This window comes from Oncorhynchus gorbuscha, linkage group LG08 (assembly GCF_021184085.1).
Source record: "Oncorhynchus gorbuscha isolate QuinsamMale2020 ecotype Even-year linkage group LG08, OgorEven_v1.0, whole genome shotgun sequence".
Lineage (NCBI taxonomy): Eukaryota > Metazoa > Chordata > Actinopteri > Salmoniformes > Salmonidae > Oncorhynchus > Oncorhynchus gorbuscha.
The window spans coordinates 52,983,728-53,002,039 of NC_060180.1; the positions used below are offsets into that span (position 1 = coordinate 52,983,728).

Below are 18,312 nucleotides of genomic sequence, written 5' to 3' on the forward strand. Positions count from 1 at the left end.
CGTTGTTGGCCAATCACACAATTTTTTTTTCTCCAAGCAAAGACTACAGAAGTTGAGTGCGAGAAATTGCCGATTGACCAACAGCAAGTCCAGTGTAATTCCGTGCGACAATGGATACAATGCGCTCTTATTTAACATGTTGGGTCCTGTTTCTTGGAGCGGGAGTTCAGATATCCATCGGTAAGTGATTCGGTGACTGCCTTATATGGCTTTAGATACAGAATTGTGATTCTCAAGTTACATTTTCACACTTGTTTTTTGTTTTCAAGAATAGTGTTTTCAAAGATGGCGCAGGTCAGGGGTATGCGAGCTGTCAGGAATGTTTATTGTTAAGCGTATGGCCAGACGAGAGGGGGAGCGAGAATAAAAAGTCACACGAAAATGGCCTCAGTTGCCTGTAGTTTAGGACTTAGGCGGTGCCATGGTCAGACATTTATGTCCCGTTGTGTTGAAGTGGTTCATAGCTTATGTTGTCGAGCAAAAGAGAGAAACTCGACAATTGATCTTTCGGTAGCCTACTTTGTCAAAAAAAAAATTGCACGGCGCGCGGTAAATTCATTTTGTCTAGAATAATTGTTTATCGTGGCTTTCTTGTGTTTTGAGTCGGGGGACAAGCAAAGCTGTAAACGTGGCAGTTTTATATTTGCTACAATGTGATACAAGTGCTAGATCATTATTATTATGGATTAGCGATAACTACAATTGTCGAATAGATAAAGTAGAAGACATTAGTCTGAAGACCACATCATGATCTAAAAGGTCGCTAAATTGCCGATTGAAGCGCATTGATTAGTACTCACGTGTGTAGTGTAAATGAAGATACGCGATTACATTGTTAATTACTGACAACCCAACGACACATTTACCAGATAAACATCGTATGGTCGTTTGATACAGACAATGGGAGCCGTAGTTAGCTATCAATTAAAACAATGTGTTGCTGATAACTGATAAATGAATGCTTAGGCTACTAAACATTCCACGCGCGTCCTGATGTATCCGTGAATGCTGGAGTCGCATGCAGCCGACGTTGGCATTAACCCGCGAGTTGTCCTAGGCAACATAGTTTATAGTTTCGACAGCTTCTCTGTTGGAGCTCAGAGAGCAAACATACATTGTAACACAGTATCATTATCGGCATGTCTTATTCGAAAAACGTACAGGGACGGATTTGCGTTTATAAAGGATGGATAGATGTAGCCAAGAGATGAGATGAGTCAAGGTCATAGTTAATGAAGCCACAACGTTTTTAATCCAATTCGAGATGCAGTTTAGATAAAAGGGTAAACCCCATTCAGGGAGCACGCTTCTTGACACAAAGCATCCCATCTGTACGGGGAACGGTGATGCGCTCCATGAGTCCACTCTGATAGGCAGAGCTGAAAGATGCTCATCCACACCCTCATACCTTCAATGTACAGAGCACAGCTTATTCTCCAGCACTAGCATCCCAGTGTAGGATCTCTTGGTGTAGATGACTAGAGGAGAGGAAAGCAGAGATATGATCAGAAACATGATCTAGTTTTCTGCTAATGTCTCATTTCATCTATGTATATCAGAGGTCTGTGAGTGATATTTTGGAAATGGCATATAGGCTATATGTCATTTCTATAATGTCACTTACAAACCTATAGCCTACCATGGGGAATAAACCCTCAGAGCCATTCCACAATGTGTACAAACACCATTGTCACTTCAGAGTGATGGGGTTCTGTGAACCAATTGAAAATGTCACATCAAATCATACAGCCAATGTTTAGGTAATTTGTCAACCAATAATTCACGTAAACAAAGTCTTAGAGTGAATGCTTTTTCTCCACATATTGAATAAAAACTCTCGGGCCAGCACTTAAATACACATACAGTGGGGCAAAAAAGTATTTAGTCAGCCACCAATTGTGCAAGTTCTCCCACTTAAAAAGATGAGAGGCCTGTAATTTTCATCATAGGTACACCTCAACTATGACAGACAAAATGAGAAAAAAATCCAGAAAATCACATTGTAGGATTTTTAATGAATTTATTTGCAAATAATGGTGGAAAATAAGTATTTGGTCACCTACAAACAAGCAAGATTTCTGGCTCTCACAGACCTGTATCTTCTTCTTTAAGAGGCTCCTCTGTTCTCCACTCGTTACCTGTATTAATGGCACCTGTTTGAACTTGTTATCAGTATAAAAGACACCTGTCCACAACCTCAAACAGTCACACTCCAAACTCTATTATGACCAAGACCAAAGAGCTGTCAGAGGACACAGGAAACAAAATTGTAGACCTGCACCAGGCTGGGAAGACTGAATCTGCAATAGGTAAGCAGCTTGGTTTGAAGACATCAAATGTGGGAGAAATTATTAGGAAATGGAAGACATGCAAGACCACTGATAATCTCCCTCGATCTGGGGCTCCACGCAAGATCTCACCCCGTGCGGTCAAAATGATCACAAGAACAGTGAGCAAAAATCCCAGAACCACGCGGGGGGACCTAGTGAATGACCTGCAGAGAGCTGGGACCAAAGTAACAAAGCCTACCATCAGCAAGGGCATTGAAGATGAAACGTCGCTGGGTCTTTCAGCATGACAATGATTCCAAACACACCGCCCGGGCTACGAAAGAGTGGCTTCGTAAGAAGCAGTTCAAGTCTCCAGATCTCAACCCCATAGAACATTTTTGGAGGGAGTTGAAAGTCCACGTTGCCCAGCAACAGCCCCAAAACATCACTGCTCTAGAGGAGATCTGCATGGAGGAATGGGTCAAAATACCAGCAACCGTGTGTGAAGACTTACAGAAAACGTTTGACCTCTGTCATTGCCAACAAAGGGTATATAACAAAGTATTGAGATAAACTTTTGTTTTTGACCAAATACTTATTTTCCACCATCATTTGCAAATAAATTCATAAAAAATCCTACAATGTGATTTTCTGGATTTTTTTCCTTCTCATTTTCTCTGTCATAGTGGAAGTGTACCTATGATGAAAATTACAGGCCTCTCTCATCTTTTTAAGTGGGAGAACTTGCACAACTGGTGGCTGACTAAATACTTTTTTGCCCCACTGTACGTTCAAAAGTTTGGTCACTTAGAAATGTCCTTGTTTTTGTCCATTTAACATCCAATTGATCAGAATTACAGTGTATACATTGTTAATGTTGTAAATGACTATTGTAGCTGGAAACGGCTGATTTCTTTATGGAATATCTACAGTTGAAGTTTACATATACTTAGGTTTGAGTCAATAAAACTTGTTTTTCAACCACTCCACAAATTTCTTGTTAATTGTTAACAAACTATAGTTTTGGCAAGTCGTTTAGGATATCTACTTTGCATGACACAAGTCATTTTTTCAACAGTTGTTTACAGAATTGTTTATAATTCACTGTATCACAATTCCAGTTGGTCAGAAGTTTACATGCACTAAGTTGACTGTGCCTTTAAACGGCTTGGAAAATTCCAGAAAATGATGTCATGTCTTTAGAAACTTCTGATAGTCTAATTGCCATCATTTGAGCCAATTGGAGGTTTACCTGTGTTATATACTTCAAGGCCTACCTTCAAACTCAGTGCCTCTTTGCTTGACATCATGGGAAAATCAAAATAAATCAGCCAAGACCTCAGAAGAAAAATTGTAGACCTCCACAAGTCTGGTTCATCCTTGGGAGCCATTTCCAAACACCTGAAGGCACCACGTCCATCTGTACAAACAATAGTACGCAAGAATAAACACCATGGGGCCATGCAGCTGTCATTCCGCTCAGGAAGGAGACCCGTTCTGTCTCCTAGAGATGAACACCATCCCAACCGTGAACCATGGGGGTGGCAGCATCATGTTGTGGGGGTGCTTTGCTGCAGGAGGGACTGGTGCACTTCACAAAATAGATGGCATCATGAGGTATGAAAATTAAGTGGATATATTGAAGCAACCTCTCAAGACATCAGTCAGGAAGTTTAAGCTTGGTTGCAAATGGTTCTTCCAAATGGACCATGACCCTAAGCATACTTCCAAAGTTGTGGAAAATGGCTTAAGAACAACAAAGTCAAGATATAGGAGTGGCCATCACAAAGCCCTGACCTCAATCCTATAGATATTTGTGGGCAGAACTGAAAAAGCGTGTGGGAGCAAGAAGGCTAACAAACCTGAGTCTGTTACACCAGCTCTGTCAAGAGGAATGAGCCAAAATCCACCCAACTTATTGTGGGAAGCTTGTGGAAGGCTACCCAAAACATTTGACCCAAGTTAAACAATTTAAAGGCAATGCTACCAAATACTAATTGAGTGTATGTAAACTACTGACCCACTGGGAATGTGATGCAAAACACCAGTCTCAACGTCAACAGTGAAGAGGCAACTCTGGGATGCTGTACATCTAGGCCGACTTCTTGTCCAGTGTCTGTGTGCTTTTGCCCATCTTAATCTTTTTATTGGCAAATGTGAGAAGGCCTTTTCTTTGCAACTCTGCTTAGAAGGCCAGCATCCCGGAGTCTGCCAGGTGAGGACTTGTGAGGCGTCTCTCAAACTAGACCTAATGTACTTGTCCTCTTGCTCAGTTGTGTACCGGGGCCTCCCACTCTTTCTATTCTGGTTAATCAGTTTGAGCTGTTCTGTGAAGGGAGCAGTCCACAGCGTTGTATGAAATCTTCAGTTTCTTAGCAATTTCTCACATGGAATAGCCTTCATTTCTCAGAACAATAATGGACTGAGTTTCAGCAGAAAGTTCTGTTTCTGGCCATTTTGAGCCTGTAATTGATCCAAAACATGTTGATGCTCCAGGTACTCAACTAATCTAAGGCCAGTTGTATTGCTTCTTTAAATCAGAAAAACGGTTTTCATCTGTGCTAACATAATTGCAAAAGTGTTTTCTAATGATCAATTAGCCTTTTTTAAATGGATTAGCTAACACAATGTGCCATTGTAACACCGGAGTGATGGTTGTTGATAATGGGCCTCTGTACGCAATGTAGATAATCCATTAAAAATAATCAGTCGTTTCCAGCTACAATAGTCATTTACAACATTAACAATGTCTACACTGTATTTCTTATCAATATGTTATTTTAATGGACAAAGAAATGTGTTTTTCTTTCAGAAACAAGAACATTTAAGTGACCCCAAAGGTTGTGTGTGTGTGTGTGTGTATGTATGTATATATATAACACACACATATATATATATATATTTTACCAGTCAAAAGTTTGGACACCTACTCATTCAAGGGTTTTTCTTTATTTGTACTATTTTCTACATTGTAGCATAATAGTGAAGACATCACAACTATGAAATAACACATGGAATCATGTAGTAAATAAAAATATAGTTTATATTTTAGATTCTTCAAATTAGCCAACCTTTGCCTTGATGACAGCTTTGCACACTCTTGGCATTCTCTCAACCAGCTTCAAGAGGTAGTCACCTAGCACGCTTTTCCAACTGTCTTGGAGTTCCCACATGCGGAGCTCTTGTTGGTTTCTTTTCCTTCACTCTGCGGTCCAACTCATCCCAAACCATCTCAATTGGGTTGAGGTCAGGTGATTGTGGTGGCCAGGTCATCTGATGCAGCACTCCATTACTCACCTTCCTGGTCAAATAGCCCTTACACAGCCTGAAGGTGTGTTTTGGGTCATTGTTCTGTTGAAAAACAAATGATAGTTCCACTTCCTTTCCTGTGGCGGTCCTCATGAGAACCAGTTTCATCATAGCGCTTGATGGTTTTTGAGACTGCATTTGAAGAAACTTTCAAAGTTCTTGAAGCTTTTCCGTATTGACGGACCTTTTGTCTTAAGGGACATATTGGAGTGCCAATAAAAGAAGCTCGTCAAAGGTAAGGCATGTTTTATATTTTATTTCTGCGTTTTGTGTAGCACCTGCAGGGTTGAAATATGCTACTCTTTGTTTACTGTTGTGCTATCATCAGATACTAGCTTCTTATGCTTTCGCCGAAAAGCCTTTTAAAAAATCTGACATGTTGGCTGGATTCACAACAAGTGTATCTTTAATTTAGTATCTTACATGTGTGATTTAATGAAAGTTAGATTTTTACATCATTTTATTTGAATTTGCCGCATTGCATTTTCCCTGGCTTTTGGCCAAGTGAGACGCAAGCATCCCCTATACCTTAAGAAGTTATTAAGAAGTTTACTTCTTCACTCACCCATCCCATTAGCGGGATAATTTTCATCAACATCCGCTGAATTGCAGTGCACCAAATTCAAATGAAATTACTAAAAATATTAAATTTTCAGGAAATCACAAGTGCAATATAGCAAAACACAGCTTCGCTTGTTGTTAATCCACCTGGCGTGTCAGATTTCAATAAATCTTTTCGGCAAAAAGCATACCAAGCGTTTTATGTAAGAACATCTTTATCAGTAAACAAAATATTACAAACAGCTAGCAGCCAAGTAGATTGGTCACGAAAGTCAGAAAAGCAATAAATTAAATTGCTTACCTTTGATCTTCAGATGTTTGCACTCATGACTCCCAGTTACACAATAAATGTTCCTTTTGTTCCATAAAGATTATTTTATATCCAAAATACCTCCATTTGTTTGGCGCATTATGTTCAGAAATCCACAGGCTCGAGCGGTCACGACGGGACAGACAAAAATTCCAAATAGTATCCGTAATGGTCGTAGAAACATGTCAAGCGTTTTTTATTATCAATCCTCAGGTTGTTTTTACAATATATGTAATCGATAATATGTAGCTTCTTCCATGGGGGAGAGAGAGAGAGAAAATGGCTGTTGAGCATGAAAAACTCTCCTGGCACCCAGCCATCCACTGACGCAATGGGTTCTTTCTCACTCATTTTTCAAAATAAAAGCCTGAAACTATGTCTAAAGACTGTTCACACCTTGAGGAAGCCATAGGAAAAGGAATCTGGTTGATATCCCTTTAACCTCTTGCTCCTACCTGGCACGCAGGCGTCCCATCTAGAGCTCTGAAAATGCAAATGCACTACGCTAAATGCTAATAGTATTAGTTAAAACTCAAACGTTCATTAAAATACACATGCAGGGTATTGAATTAAAGCTACACTCGTTGTGAATCCAGGCAACAAGTCAGATTTTTAAAATGCTTTTCGGCGAAAGCATGAGAAGCTATTATCTGATAGCATGTAACACCCCAAAAGACCCGCAGGGGACGTAAACAAAATAATTAGCATAGTCGTCGCTACACAAACCGCACAAATAAAATATAAAACATTCATTACCTTTGACCATCTTCTTTGTTGGCACTCCTAGATGTCCCATAATCACTATTGGGTCTTTTTTTCCGATTTTAAATCGGTCCATATATAGCCTAGATATCGATCTATGAAGACTGTGTGATAAACGTTTCATAACGTAACGTCATTTTTGTAAAATTCAAAAAGTCGACGATAAACTTTCACAAAACACTTCGAAATACTTTTGTAATGCAACTTTAGGTATTAGTACACGTTAATAAGCGATAAAATTCATCAGGAGGCGATGTCAATTCTATAGCTGTCCATCTCGAAAAGATGTCTGGAGAGAGCTCGACCAAAACATCCAGTCGGAGACCGGAGGGAATCGGTTCCCTTGATTCGGTTTGACCAAGAATCAAAGCTGAATCAAATGACAAGACTCTAGACATTGTGTGGAAGCTGTAGGTACTGCAACCTCGGCCTCATGTAATTCGGTTCACTTTGAACAATTCCTGGAAGTGGCGCATGGATATTTATTTCCATTTTCAGTGATCTGATTTTCTTGCACTTTTCGATTGAAACGCGCGTTCTGTTATAGTCACAGCCGTGATTTAACCAGTTTTATAAACGTCTGAGTGTTTTCTATCCACACATACTAATCATATGCATATACTATATTCCTGGCCTGAGTAGCAGGGCGCTGAAATGTTGCGCGATTTTTAACAGAATGTTCGAAAAAGTAGAGGGTCTACTGAAGAGGTTAAATGGAGGCAAGGCATCCAATGGAACAGAGCGCTTTCAGGAAAAACAGCACTTCCTTGTTGGATTTTCCTTAGGTTTCCCCCTGCAATATCACTTCTGTTATACTTCCAGACAATATTTTGACAGTTTTGGAAACTTTAAAGTGTTTTCTTTCCTAATCTGACAATTATATGCATATTCTAGTTTCTGGGCCTGAGAAATAGACAGTTTCAAATTGGTATGTTTTTTTTTTTTGTTGCCAAAAACGAAAATACTGCCCCCTACACTCAACAAGTTTTAAAGTAATGGACTGTAATTTCTCTTTGCTTATTTAAGCTATTCTTGTAATATAATAATATCGACTTGATCTTTTACCAAATAGAGCTACTGCCTCTACCTTGTCACAACACAACTGATTGGCTCAAATGCATTCAGAAAGAAGTTCCAGAAATGTTACTTTTATCAAGGCACACCTGTTAATTGAAATGTTTAACACTTTTTTGGGTTACTTCACTGTTATTCTACAATGCAGAAAATAGTAAAATATAAAGAAAAAACCCTGGAATGACTAGGTGTCAACTTGACTGGTACTGTATAAATATATACACTGCTCAAAAAAATACAGGGAACACTTAAACAACACAATGTAAATCCAAGTCAATCACACTTCTGTGAAATCAGAAGGGAGGGAGGAGATCCCTCAGGAGACCATCCGCCACCTCATCAGGAGCATGCCCAGGTGTTGTAGGGAGGTCATACAGGCACGTGGAGGCCACACACACTACTGAGCCTCATTTTGACTTGTTTTAAGGACATTACATCAAAGTTGGATCAGCCTGTAGTGTGGTTTTCCACTTTAATTTTGAGTGTGACTCCAAATCGGTGGGTTGATAAATTTGATTTCCATTGATAATTTTTGTGTGATTTTGTTGTCAGCACATTCAACTATGTAAAGAAAAAAGTATTTAATAAGAATATTTCATTCATTCAGATCTAGGATGTGTTATTTTAGTGTTCCCTTTATTTTTTTGAGCAGTGTATTTTAAATTCCACTGTCTATAAATATTCAAAAAGATTGAAGGACAGGTTAGTTTGACACTGATTTCAGGCGCTGTGCTCTAGTTTCTCTCTGTTCAATGGCTTTGGTCTCTTGAGGAAAAAAACATGTCATAGTATTGCATATTCAGGTTTTATTCTCTGTGTAGAACTACCTTGAGCACAGTAATGGGGTAATAAGTAGGCTAATAGTAATAAGGGTGGCAGGTCATATAGTGGTTAAGAGCATTGGGTCAGTAACTAAAGGTTGCTGGTTCGACTCTGAGCCGACAAGGTGGAAAAATGTGCCTTTCTGCCCATGAGCAAGGCAGCTAACCCCCAACAACAACTGCCCCCTGGGCGCCGATGAATTACCAAGATTTGAGTGTGCAGACAGACTAACTGGTACTTCCTAAATGACACCCTATTCCCTATAACCCTACAATTTTAAATCTGGACCTTGAAGCCAGTTCCACTGCTTCCCCCCTTGCCCACACCCCCACATTTTTCACCTCTAATTAGGGACTGATTTTGCACCAGGTGGGTGCAATTCATTATCAGGTAGAACAGAAACCTTAAGAGGCCTGGACTACTCCTGGTTAAGTATTGAAAACCCCTGCCCTATAGTGCACTACTTTGACCATCGACTTATGGGTCCTGATCGAAAGTATTCCCCATATACGCAAAAAGGTTCCATTTGGGACGCAAACATAGTTTGTCAGCTGGATACATATTTCATCATGTTATTCATCATTATTCACAAGTGTTGCCTGTGAATCGAGACCGTCTGTGCGCTACCACCAACAACTAACGTGAACAAACTCACTTTTTTACATCTTACAATTGACCTTATTTTAGGACCCAAAAAACATAATACTGCTAGATCAACTGTAATATCAATACCATTGTAAAGCGCAAGTTCTCCCCTTTCCAACAAAATCAATAACGAGACCTTCATGATGCCCATCTGCATGATTCAAGCCTATTGCGTGATAGTGAGAAGGAGAGACGTCGTGTGGGGAAATGTCTTTTTTCACTCGATCTGTCCAACTTATCACCTTAACGCCTCTAAAATGTAAATAAAACACTATTAAGAGTTTATATAATGTGTCATTACATACCTATTTGAAGGTTTGTGTCACATTTCAATCACTTTAGCACTGCCCTAACAATCTGATCTTCAGAAGAAAACAGCGGCTTTTGAGAGTCATGATAGCTTGCAGTGATGACGCAAAAACATTACTAGGTATCCCCCCTTACCCTGTCCCTTTCTTGTTTTTAAACAGTGAGAGAAGTGCTACGCCTTGGGGAGAGAGGCTGTAAGACAGAAATAGTTGCTTTATGTGTGCTGTACGTTACGCCATGACATGTCACGATGCAACGTACAGCGTCTAAAAAAAACCTTTTCTCCAATACTATAGAGCCATTACCATGTCAATCAACGCTTGACTAGAAATGTAGTTCACACCCCAGATTTTGATGTCAACACAGTCGCAACAGTCCCATTAGTTTTCTTTGCAGTTTTCTTTTGCGCACATTTGTATGGAATGGGGTTAGTGTACCTTAGGCCTATACGAAGTTAAACTGACAAATGTTATCGAGTTTTACATGTTCACACTCGTGTACAAGTACCTTACCCCTCCTTGACAATATGGTGTACAAGGACAGGAGGAACATGTAGGCCTACATAATCTATTGTTGACATTTTTGGATTCCACAGTCACATAACTAAAATAACATTTTACCATTGAACAAAGCAATTTATATGAATTGAATACTGATGAATTTATATTAATGAATTCTGGAGCAGATAATGTTCTTTCAAGACTCCGACAACACAATTGGATTTTTCAAATGCAATGACTGAGCTAGAAGCAAAACAATAATACTTATGAAGCCATTGTTTTCTACAGAAACTACTGTCCAAGGGTGGTCTAACTTTTTGGCTCGAGGACAGGGCTCCAGACTCACTGGTGTCACAAACTTTTTTTTTTCAGTGTGTGGCGACAGCCCATTATTTGGTGTCACACAGCAATAGACTACATTTGAGTAATCTTTCAGAAGGAGGAGTTAAACTGGAGAACAATGTTTTTTTTGTTGGTTTTCACACAATTTAAAATCAGTGAAGTTATCACAAAGCTACCACTAACAGGTCACGATCATCATAAAGGGAAATACAAATTAAACCAATACCTAATGAAACAATGCTGTAATGTTAGTAGGAGGAGAAAAGGGCAAATATTTGAGCTACTTTATTAACCTCTTACAGCTACCCCTCTACTTTTTTTCAATTTCCGCCTGAAGACATACCCAAATCTAACTGCCTGTAGCTCAGGCTCAGGCACAGGACCAAGGATATGCATATGCTTGGTTTAATTTGAAAGAAAACACTCTGAAATTTGTGTAAATGTGAATTGAATGTAGGAGAATATAACACAATATATCTGGTTTAGATAATACAAGGGAAAAAACATATATTTTTTTCATTTTTATTGTTGTATCATCTTTAAAATGAGCAAGAAAAAACAGCCATTCAGATAGGATGATGGGGGCAATTTCAGTGAAAAATATAAGAGGGCAACAGTACTTGTGCAAAGTTTCAGAATGACAACTTCCAAAATGAGTGTGCTACATGACATTTATCAGGAAGTCACCCAGGTGTCTCACACAAGTAGCCCAAAAACATGATAAAAAATATACATTTACAAAATAACACTTTCAATATTTGGAAGACCCTCAGTCACAATATTGTGCTGCTGATGCCAGGTGCCATAGCAGTTTCTTTCTGCTGTAAAGCAGAGGGTCACCAAGCATGTGGTGCAGGTGATGGGGGACTTCATTTTTGCAAAGAACACAGCAACGCCTCCATGCTGTGCCCTTTTGGCCCTGAGGCACATCCATGCCTGCAGAAATAAATTTGGGCAGATGAACACCACTTGTGGCAGGAGCTGGATGAACAAGCTTCAGTGGGGGATGGACACCTTGGCACTGGGGGCTCCCATTCGGAGTCAGGGTTACTGTGAAAGAAAATGATCAGTTAGAATAGTTTCACATATGAGCCCTGTATCAACAGGTATAACAAGCAGATGTATATAGAGTACAGGGAACATAAGGTTGAAATTATTATTATAGACCTGCTAGATCTACTGTCTCATTTATATTATGACAGACCAGCTAGATCTACTGTCGTTATTATATTACAACAGATCAGCTGTATCTACTGTATCCATATCACTTTGGCCATTGTTGTGGGCCTGCCCTCCCCTCAACAGCCTCTAATAGGCTATTTCATGTGGGGGTGGGGTGGGGCGGCAGACACACACCTCTCACATTTCATTACATTACATTTTTATATATTGCTACTAAAAATTTTAAAAATCACAAATAATATTTTATATTATTAATTTCAAACAACTGCATTAGCATGAGAATAACTTACCAGTCCAAAACGATGTCCTCTCTGTTCAAAAAATATTCCTCCATTTGGGAATCGCTAAATGAAATGTCCTCCAACAATCTCTGTCTCACTTTCCCGATCAATTTCTTCTAAAATTGTGTGTACATCTGTATCTCTAGACTTAGATTTAGCTTTCCCTGACTTAGTCGCCATACTGATTGATATATAAACAGCTGAATATACGCTTTACCAAAACAATGCTGTGCGTAACATGCGTGGCTCCTTCCGGTATGAAACTTAAATGGCGAATGACCCTCTTTACGCCGGAGTTTACTACATGGGTTGGTCTTCCAACACATAAACATTATATATTGCCGTTTACCTCGGCTCATTGGCTATCTACCCAGCTAGATTTCAAGACGATCAGTGGTCATTGGGTTAAAATACAGTCAATCAACGAAACAGCGGTCATATCATTGGTGCACAATGATGTCATTACTTGTTGTCTTCAAATCGGTTTCTTTCAGTCAATACATCCCGCGAAATGACCCATTCGGTTTGGTTGTGTTACAAACAAATCAATTGATTGCAATGAAACCAAACATGACTGGAAAAGTCACGTTTAGTGTGTGTATTTACATCGAATGTGTCGTCAAATGGAATGAGACGGAATTCACGACACAAGCGGTTCACAAAATGTTTCGTGTTAGGCTATAAAAATGGATTTTATCAAACAAAAGACCATTCATTGTGTAACCATGAGCATCGGGATTGCAAACAGAGGAAGATCGTCAAAGGTAAACAACTTATTTTATTGCTATTTGTGATGTTATGCCTGTGCTGGTTGAAATAGTTTTATGTGGCTTTTTTCTCAGATAATCGCATCTTATTATTTTGCAGTAAATCCTTCTTTAAATCTGACAACGCAGTTGGATTAGCAAGAGTCTAGGCTTTCGACCCATGTGATACACTTGTATTTTCATGAATGTATAATATGACTATTTTTGTAGCGATCACCGTATGTTGTCGAATTTAATCCCGCTAACGGGTTCGGTGCGCATAGAGGTTAACCGGAGCTGTAATACACGAACGAGGGAGAGTGAGAGGCTCAAAGCAGAGCAGCAGCTCAAAAGTGAGTGACAAGGGGAGCAGGGAGGGGGTGAGAGATGGTAACCAAGTCAACTTGCGATGATGGACAAACTTATTCTAGTTATTGATCATCTCATCTGATGACATGGTTCCTGTCTTAACTGCATCAAACTGAGAGAAGCTAGGTAACTAGCAAATGTTAGCCAGGCTTATTGAGACTACAACTTGAACTGTGTGCGTTTTTCCCCATTCCGAATCCTACAGTAAATAACAACTCCATTCAGATGATTAAGTTGCAGCCTACCTGTTGGCTCTAGCCTGTCCTCATTTGACTTTTAGTTCTGTCATTTTAATTCCATCTTCCATTTGATTAGCCTAGATGTCTCCTAGTAACTTGCCATACGGAGACTTTAGCTCTATGACTAGCCTAGTGCTGGTTTGATGACTTCTGATTTGAAGAAAAAAAACAACACGCCTCTCTCATGAATGCAAGAACGCCAGCAGCATAAATTAGAAAATGTCTGTGCGATGTAGACCATCTGCATTGTGAATTCACTTGGAATTTTATGAATTTTTCTTATCGTTTAACGGAAAACCGATAGCAAAATGGCCATTTTAAATGTTAAGATTATAATTTATTTTGTCACATCCCTAGTAAAATCTACATATTTTCTTTAGGAATGTAGTGGAGTTGTTAAATAAATATAAATAATTACTTCACAAACTAGTACTTCAAAGTATTTGTACTTTATGTTATTTTACACCACTGGCTGTTTGTGGTTTTTCAGAGCACTTCAATTTATATGATTTGCAATAAATGAGTGTGTGCCAATACACCCCTGAAGGCACACTTTGTGTTCCAGCTCCAAAATCAGTGTTCCAGCTCCAAAATCAATCTAGGTTTGTCTTAAATTAGGCAATCTGTGTACTAGCATCAGCTAGTCGGAGTAAGCTCACACATACTGAATTATTCTGAGGTCCCTAAAGTCATGAATGGGCAGAGAACAGGTCACGACCAGAGCGGTCACCCTAGACATCTGCTTTAGTCGGGGCTCGCCTCTCTCACACACACCTTTTGAGGACAAAAGAGCTGCAATCAGGGGGCTGGAGCAAGGCCGAGCTGGGACCTGACTACGGAGATGACTGTAGAGCGGTCAGCTATAGCGTTAGTTAGTGCTAGTCAGCTGTACCTGGAGAAAAACTAGTATTTTTCATCCTGTAACTTGTTCGCCATCTTCTTTTTAAATAATGAGTCAACATGTTAACACTTATTTCCATGACTGATCATAACTCATTTTCTTGTGCTCGCTCTCGTATCTCTGCAGCAGACATGTAGTGAGCATTAGGTTTGGAACATCAAATCGCAATACCTGTAGACTCACCATACATATCACATCGGCACCTTAGTATCGTGGTAATATCGTATCGTGAGGTCCCTGGCAATTTCCCGCCCTAGTCATCAGTGTGGATGGGTATTCTTGATTGTCACCTCTGAATCAAAGATAATGGGGTTTGGAGGTTAGGACTTGAGGGTATAGGTTGGTATGTCCTTTGTTAGAAGACAGGAATAGACTGGTTGGTTGTTTAGCAACAAAACCGACGCGTGAGCAACTGTGGCAAAACAGACGGTTGGCTTAGATTGACAACATGTAAACATTTGTCTCCAATGTTTATTGAAAACATTAAATACATTTGCACAATGAGCACTTGTTGTCTCTCAAATACATCGCTACAGTTGTTGGTTAGATAACTAGCTGTTTTTATTTTTTTGCCTTATTAGAATAGACATGACATCAGTCAAAACGCCTCTAATCAAGACATAAGACAAGACGTAGGTGGTTCATTTCAAGATTAAACGAGCCACCTACGATTCCCTACATGGCAACTTGTCATTGTTGGTAGATCCCAGCCATCTGTCCCATTTGAAGCATACACATTTGTTTTCGTGACATTGTCAGCCAACCCATCTAATGTGGGCTGTTTTTTTGAAGAGTAAAGTAAATGGGATTTTGTGATACTAGGCAGGTCAGATGCTCCCTCATGTCCTGTCTATATTCCCCTCCCCCTCTATATCCCTGACTGACCCGAGAGAGTTCCTCTCTCCCTGGGGACGAGGGGTGACAGAATACTTCCAGCGAGTCTTAAACCCCTCAGCTTGTAGTTCAGTGGCATTATGGTGTGCGTGTGAGAAAGAGGACTCAGGATGCAGTGTAAGGCAATGGAATTAACATATATTACACACGTAGGTTACTCAGAGCTGTGTTGCCCCTATATTTATTCAGCAGCGTTAGCCCACCGTAGGGCTGGGCGCTATATCAGATTCATTTCAATGTATGTTTTTGCGCGATATTACAAATGCCAATATCGCAAGAATCAAAGTTTTGTTATTTCTGTTCTTATGAGTGTTTAAGTCCGCTTGTTCTCTGTTTTATTTTTGGTCTCGTCTCTTTCGCTCCTCGGTACTGTGTGTATTTGACCATTTACACCAGAGATCTGTATATAATGGCGAAATGCACGTCTCCGCCCTAACAAAGGGAGTCGTTGTCCCAAATGCGGGAAGGCAGGCAACGTGATTAGGTCAAAAATAGGCCAATAGAAATGCATTGGCCTTTGTTATTCTCTATGGTTTTCACACACACCAAGCCTCTGCCTTTCACGCCAACAAAGTTGAGAGATCTCATCTTTCTCTCTGACAAGCAGTTTCAACTTGCTATTTGAGGTTTGGTCCAACAGTATCGGTCATATGAACACGAACACATTGAGACATTATTTTACTGTAATAGAGAAGTTCACTTTTCTAACAATATCCTTTTTATGTTTCAACTACTTAAATTGCATGCAGAGCAGACACTACAAAAACGAGAGTATCAATGAACATTGATTCTGGAAAATGGCTCTGAGAAATAAAGTTGTCCACTTGATTTCAACATCTGAACAAAGTGGACAGACTAACATGCTTTTCAAAAAGTTGGAGACAGAAGAGTGAGTTCATAACAATTCAACTGTTCAACCTTGTTAGCTAGCAAATACACTGAACAAGAATATAAACCAGTCAGTCTTCTTTGCATAGAGTTAATTGTGGCCTGTGGAATGTTGTCCCACTCCTCTATAATGGCTTTGTAAAGTTGCTGGATATTGGCGGTAACTGGAACACATCAATCCAGAGCATCCCAAACATGTTCAATGGGTGACATTAGGGCTGGGCAATAAATCAATATCAATAATTATCAAGGTAATTACTTCCCTCAATGATGATATAAAAACATTTAGATTCATTTTCGATAATGCCGATATAGAATCATTGGGTACAGCAGTCCATTTCACCTCTGACGCAGGAGGAACATGCGTAGAAGTGACAATATGCACATGGAGAGGTATACGCCCACTAAACACTTAGCACCTCGAGTGATGGAGTAGCCACTATTAGCCACGACAAATGAGTGATGTAGGCGAAAACAGTGGCAGTGATAGCCATGGAGAAGGAGTGGAAATTACGAACAATTACAACAACGAAATTATTGATAAAAACGGTTAAAACTGTTTCAGTAATTTGGAAGTGGTTTGGCTTATTGAAGTCCGACAAAGAACTTGAATTATAATGATTAGCTGGCTAGTCACTATCACGTGGGCTTGAGAGATTGTTGATGGGACCTGTGTTCATTTTATATAGCCTAATGCCTCCTACAAAAAGTTTCATTATTAGTGAATGTGCATTATGCATGGTTCTAGTTAAATTTGTAAATACAAAGGGCATTTTCATTGAAATACTTGAAAGCCAGATCGTGATTATTGCAAATAAAAGCAGGATTAACTATTTTGATTAAATAATTTGTGGGTGTTATGGTTGTGGAAGGCTTAGCTTTAGGCTAGGTATAACTTCACAAGCCCTGAAATCATTAGATTATTGCTGACTGTTTGAAATGCAGTGAATTTGTCCTTTTAATTGTACAGCAATGATTATTTTGTGAACTACTTTTTTAAAATTGGGATGTGAATCGCCCTTAAGTTAGAAAAAAAAGATGATTTTTAGGCCGTATCGCCCATCGCCTCTAAATTGTCGCCACCGCAGCAAAAATATGCTGTAATGTTTTAAATATATTTTTCTGCCATGACGTGCTTTCAAATGGATACATTATATTTTATACTCCAGTTAAATAGAAATAAATGTTGTGACGTCGGCAAACAAATATATTATATGCAGAAAGTTAGTACACAAGTCAGACATTTATATATTCAAAGCCTCTGCTGCCCAGTTGCTGGCTCAATGACGAAGTCTGTGAACAGCTAGCATGTCATTGCTACCCTTGCCACCACTGCTGATAAAATCCAGGGGTAAATACTGCTTAGAGGATAAAGAAAAATGTCACTCTCTGCCTTGCTTTTGTCCTCTGTCCTTAGTGTGACCATGTCCCTGAAGTGCACACTTGGGCCTGATAGTTGCCTTTTCCAGCCAGGCCATTGACTGAGAGCTGCTGCAGCAACAGGGTCCTTCGCTCTGTAGGCCCTACCTCTACCCTCAGCTGATTTATATGTCTTGCATACCTCTCCTTTCTCTCCTTCTCTACCTCTCCTATTTCAACTCCATAATTTCTTCTGGCTGTGTGCTTAAACCCAGGCATTTCTATCTATCTATCTGTCTGTCTGTCTGCTCTAACCTGTTGCTGCCGTCGGCATTCACTTTTCCTCTCTAAAAGCCTTTTCGTAAGTTCTGGGCTGTTAAATAATGATAAGTTTGTGGCTGCTTTATATTTTCCTATTTCACACATGTACACGTGTAAATTGGAAAGGTTCTTTTTTTTAAACCTTTTTGCGTATCCCAACTCTCCCGGAGATCCCTTTTGGAGAGTGGGATTATGGCCAGGGTATGCCATTATCAACAGCGAAGCTGG

The 18,312-nt window shown here is 39.6% G+C and overlaps 1 protein-coding gene across 1 annotated transcript in view; it reads left to right on the plus strand.

The window, feature by feature from the left end:
- Positions 1–18,312, plus strand: part of LOC124041809 (TGF-beta receptor type-1-like) — an 85,992-nt gene continuing 67,680 nt past the window's right edge. The window contains exon 1 of the mRNA XM_046359856.1: positions 1–180. Within this exon, the coding sequence (XP_046215812.1) occupies positions 111–180 (70 nt within the window). The 5' untranslated portion in view covers positions 1–110. The remainder of the gene's footprint in view (positions 181–18,312) is intronic.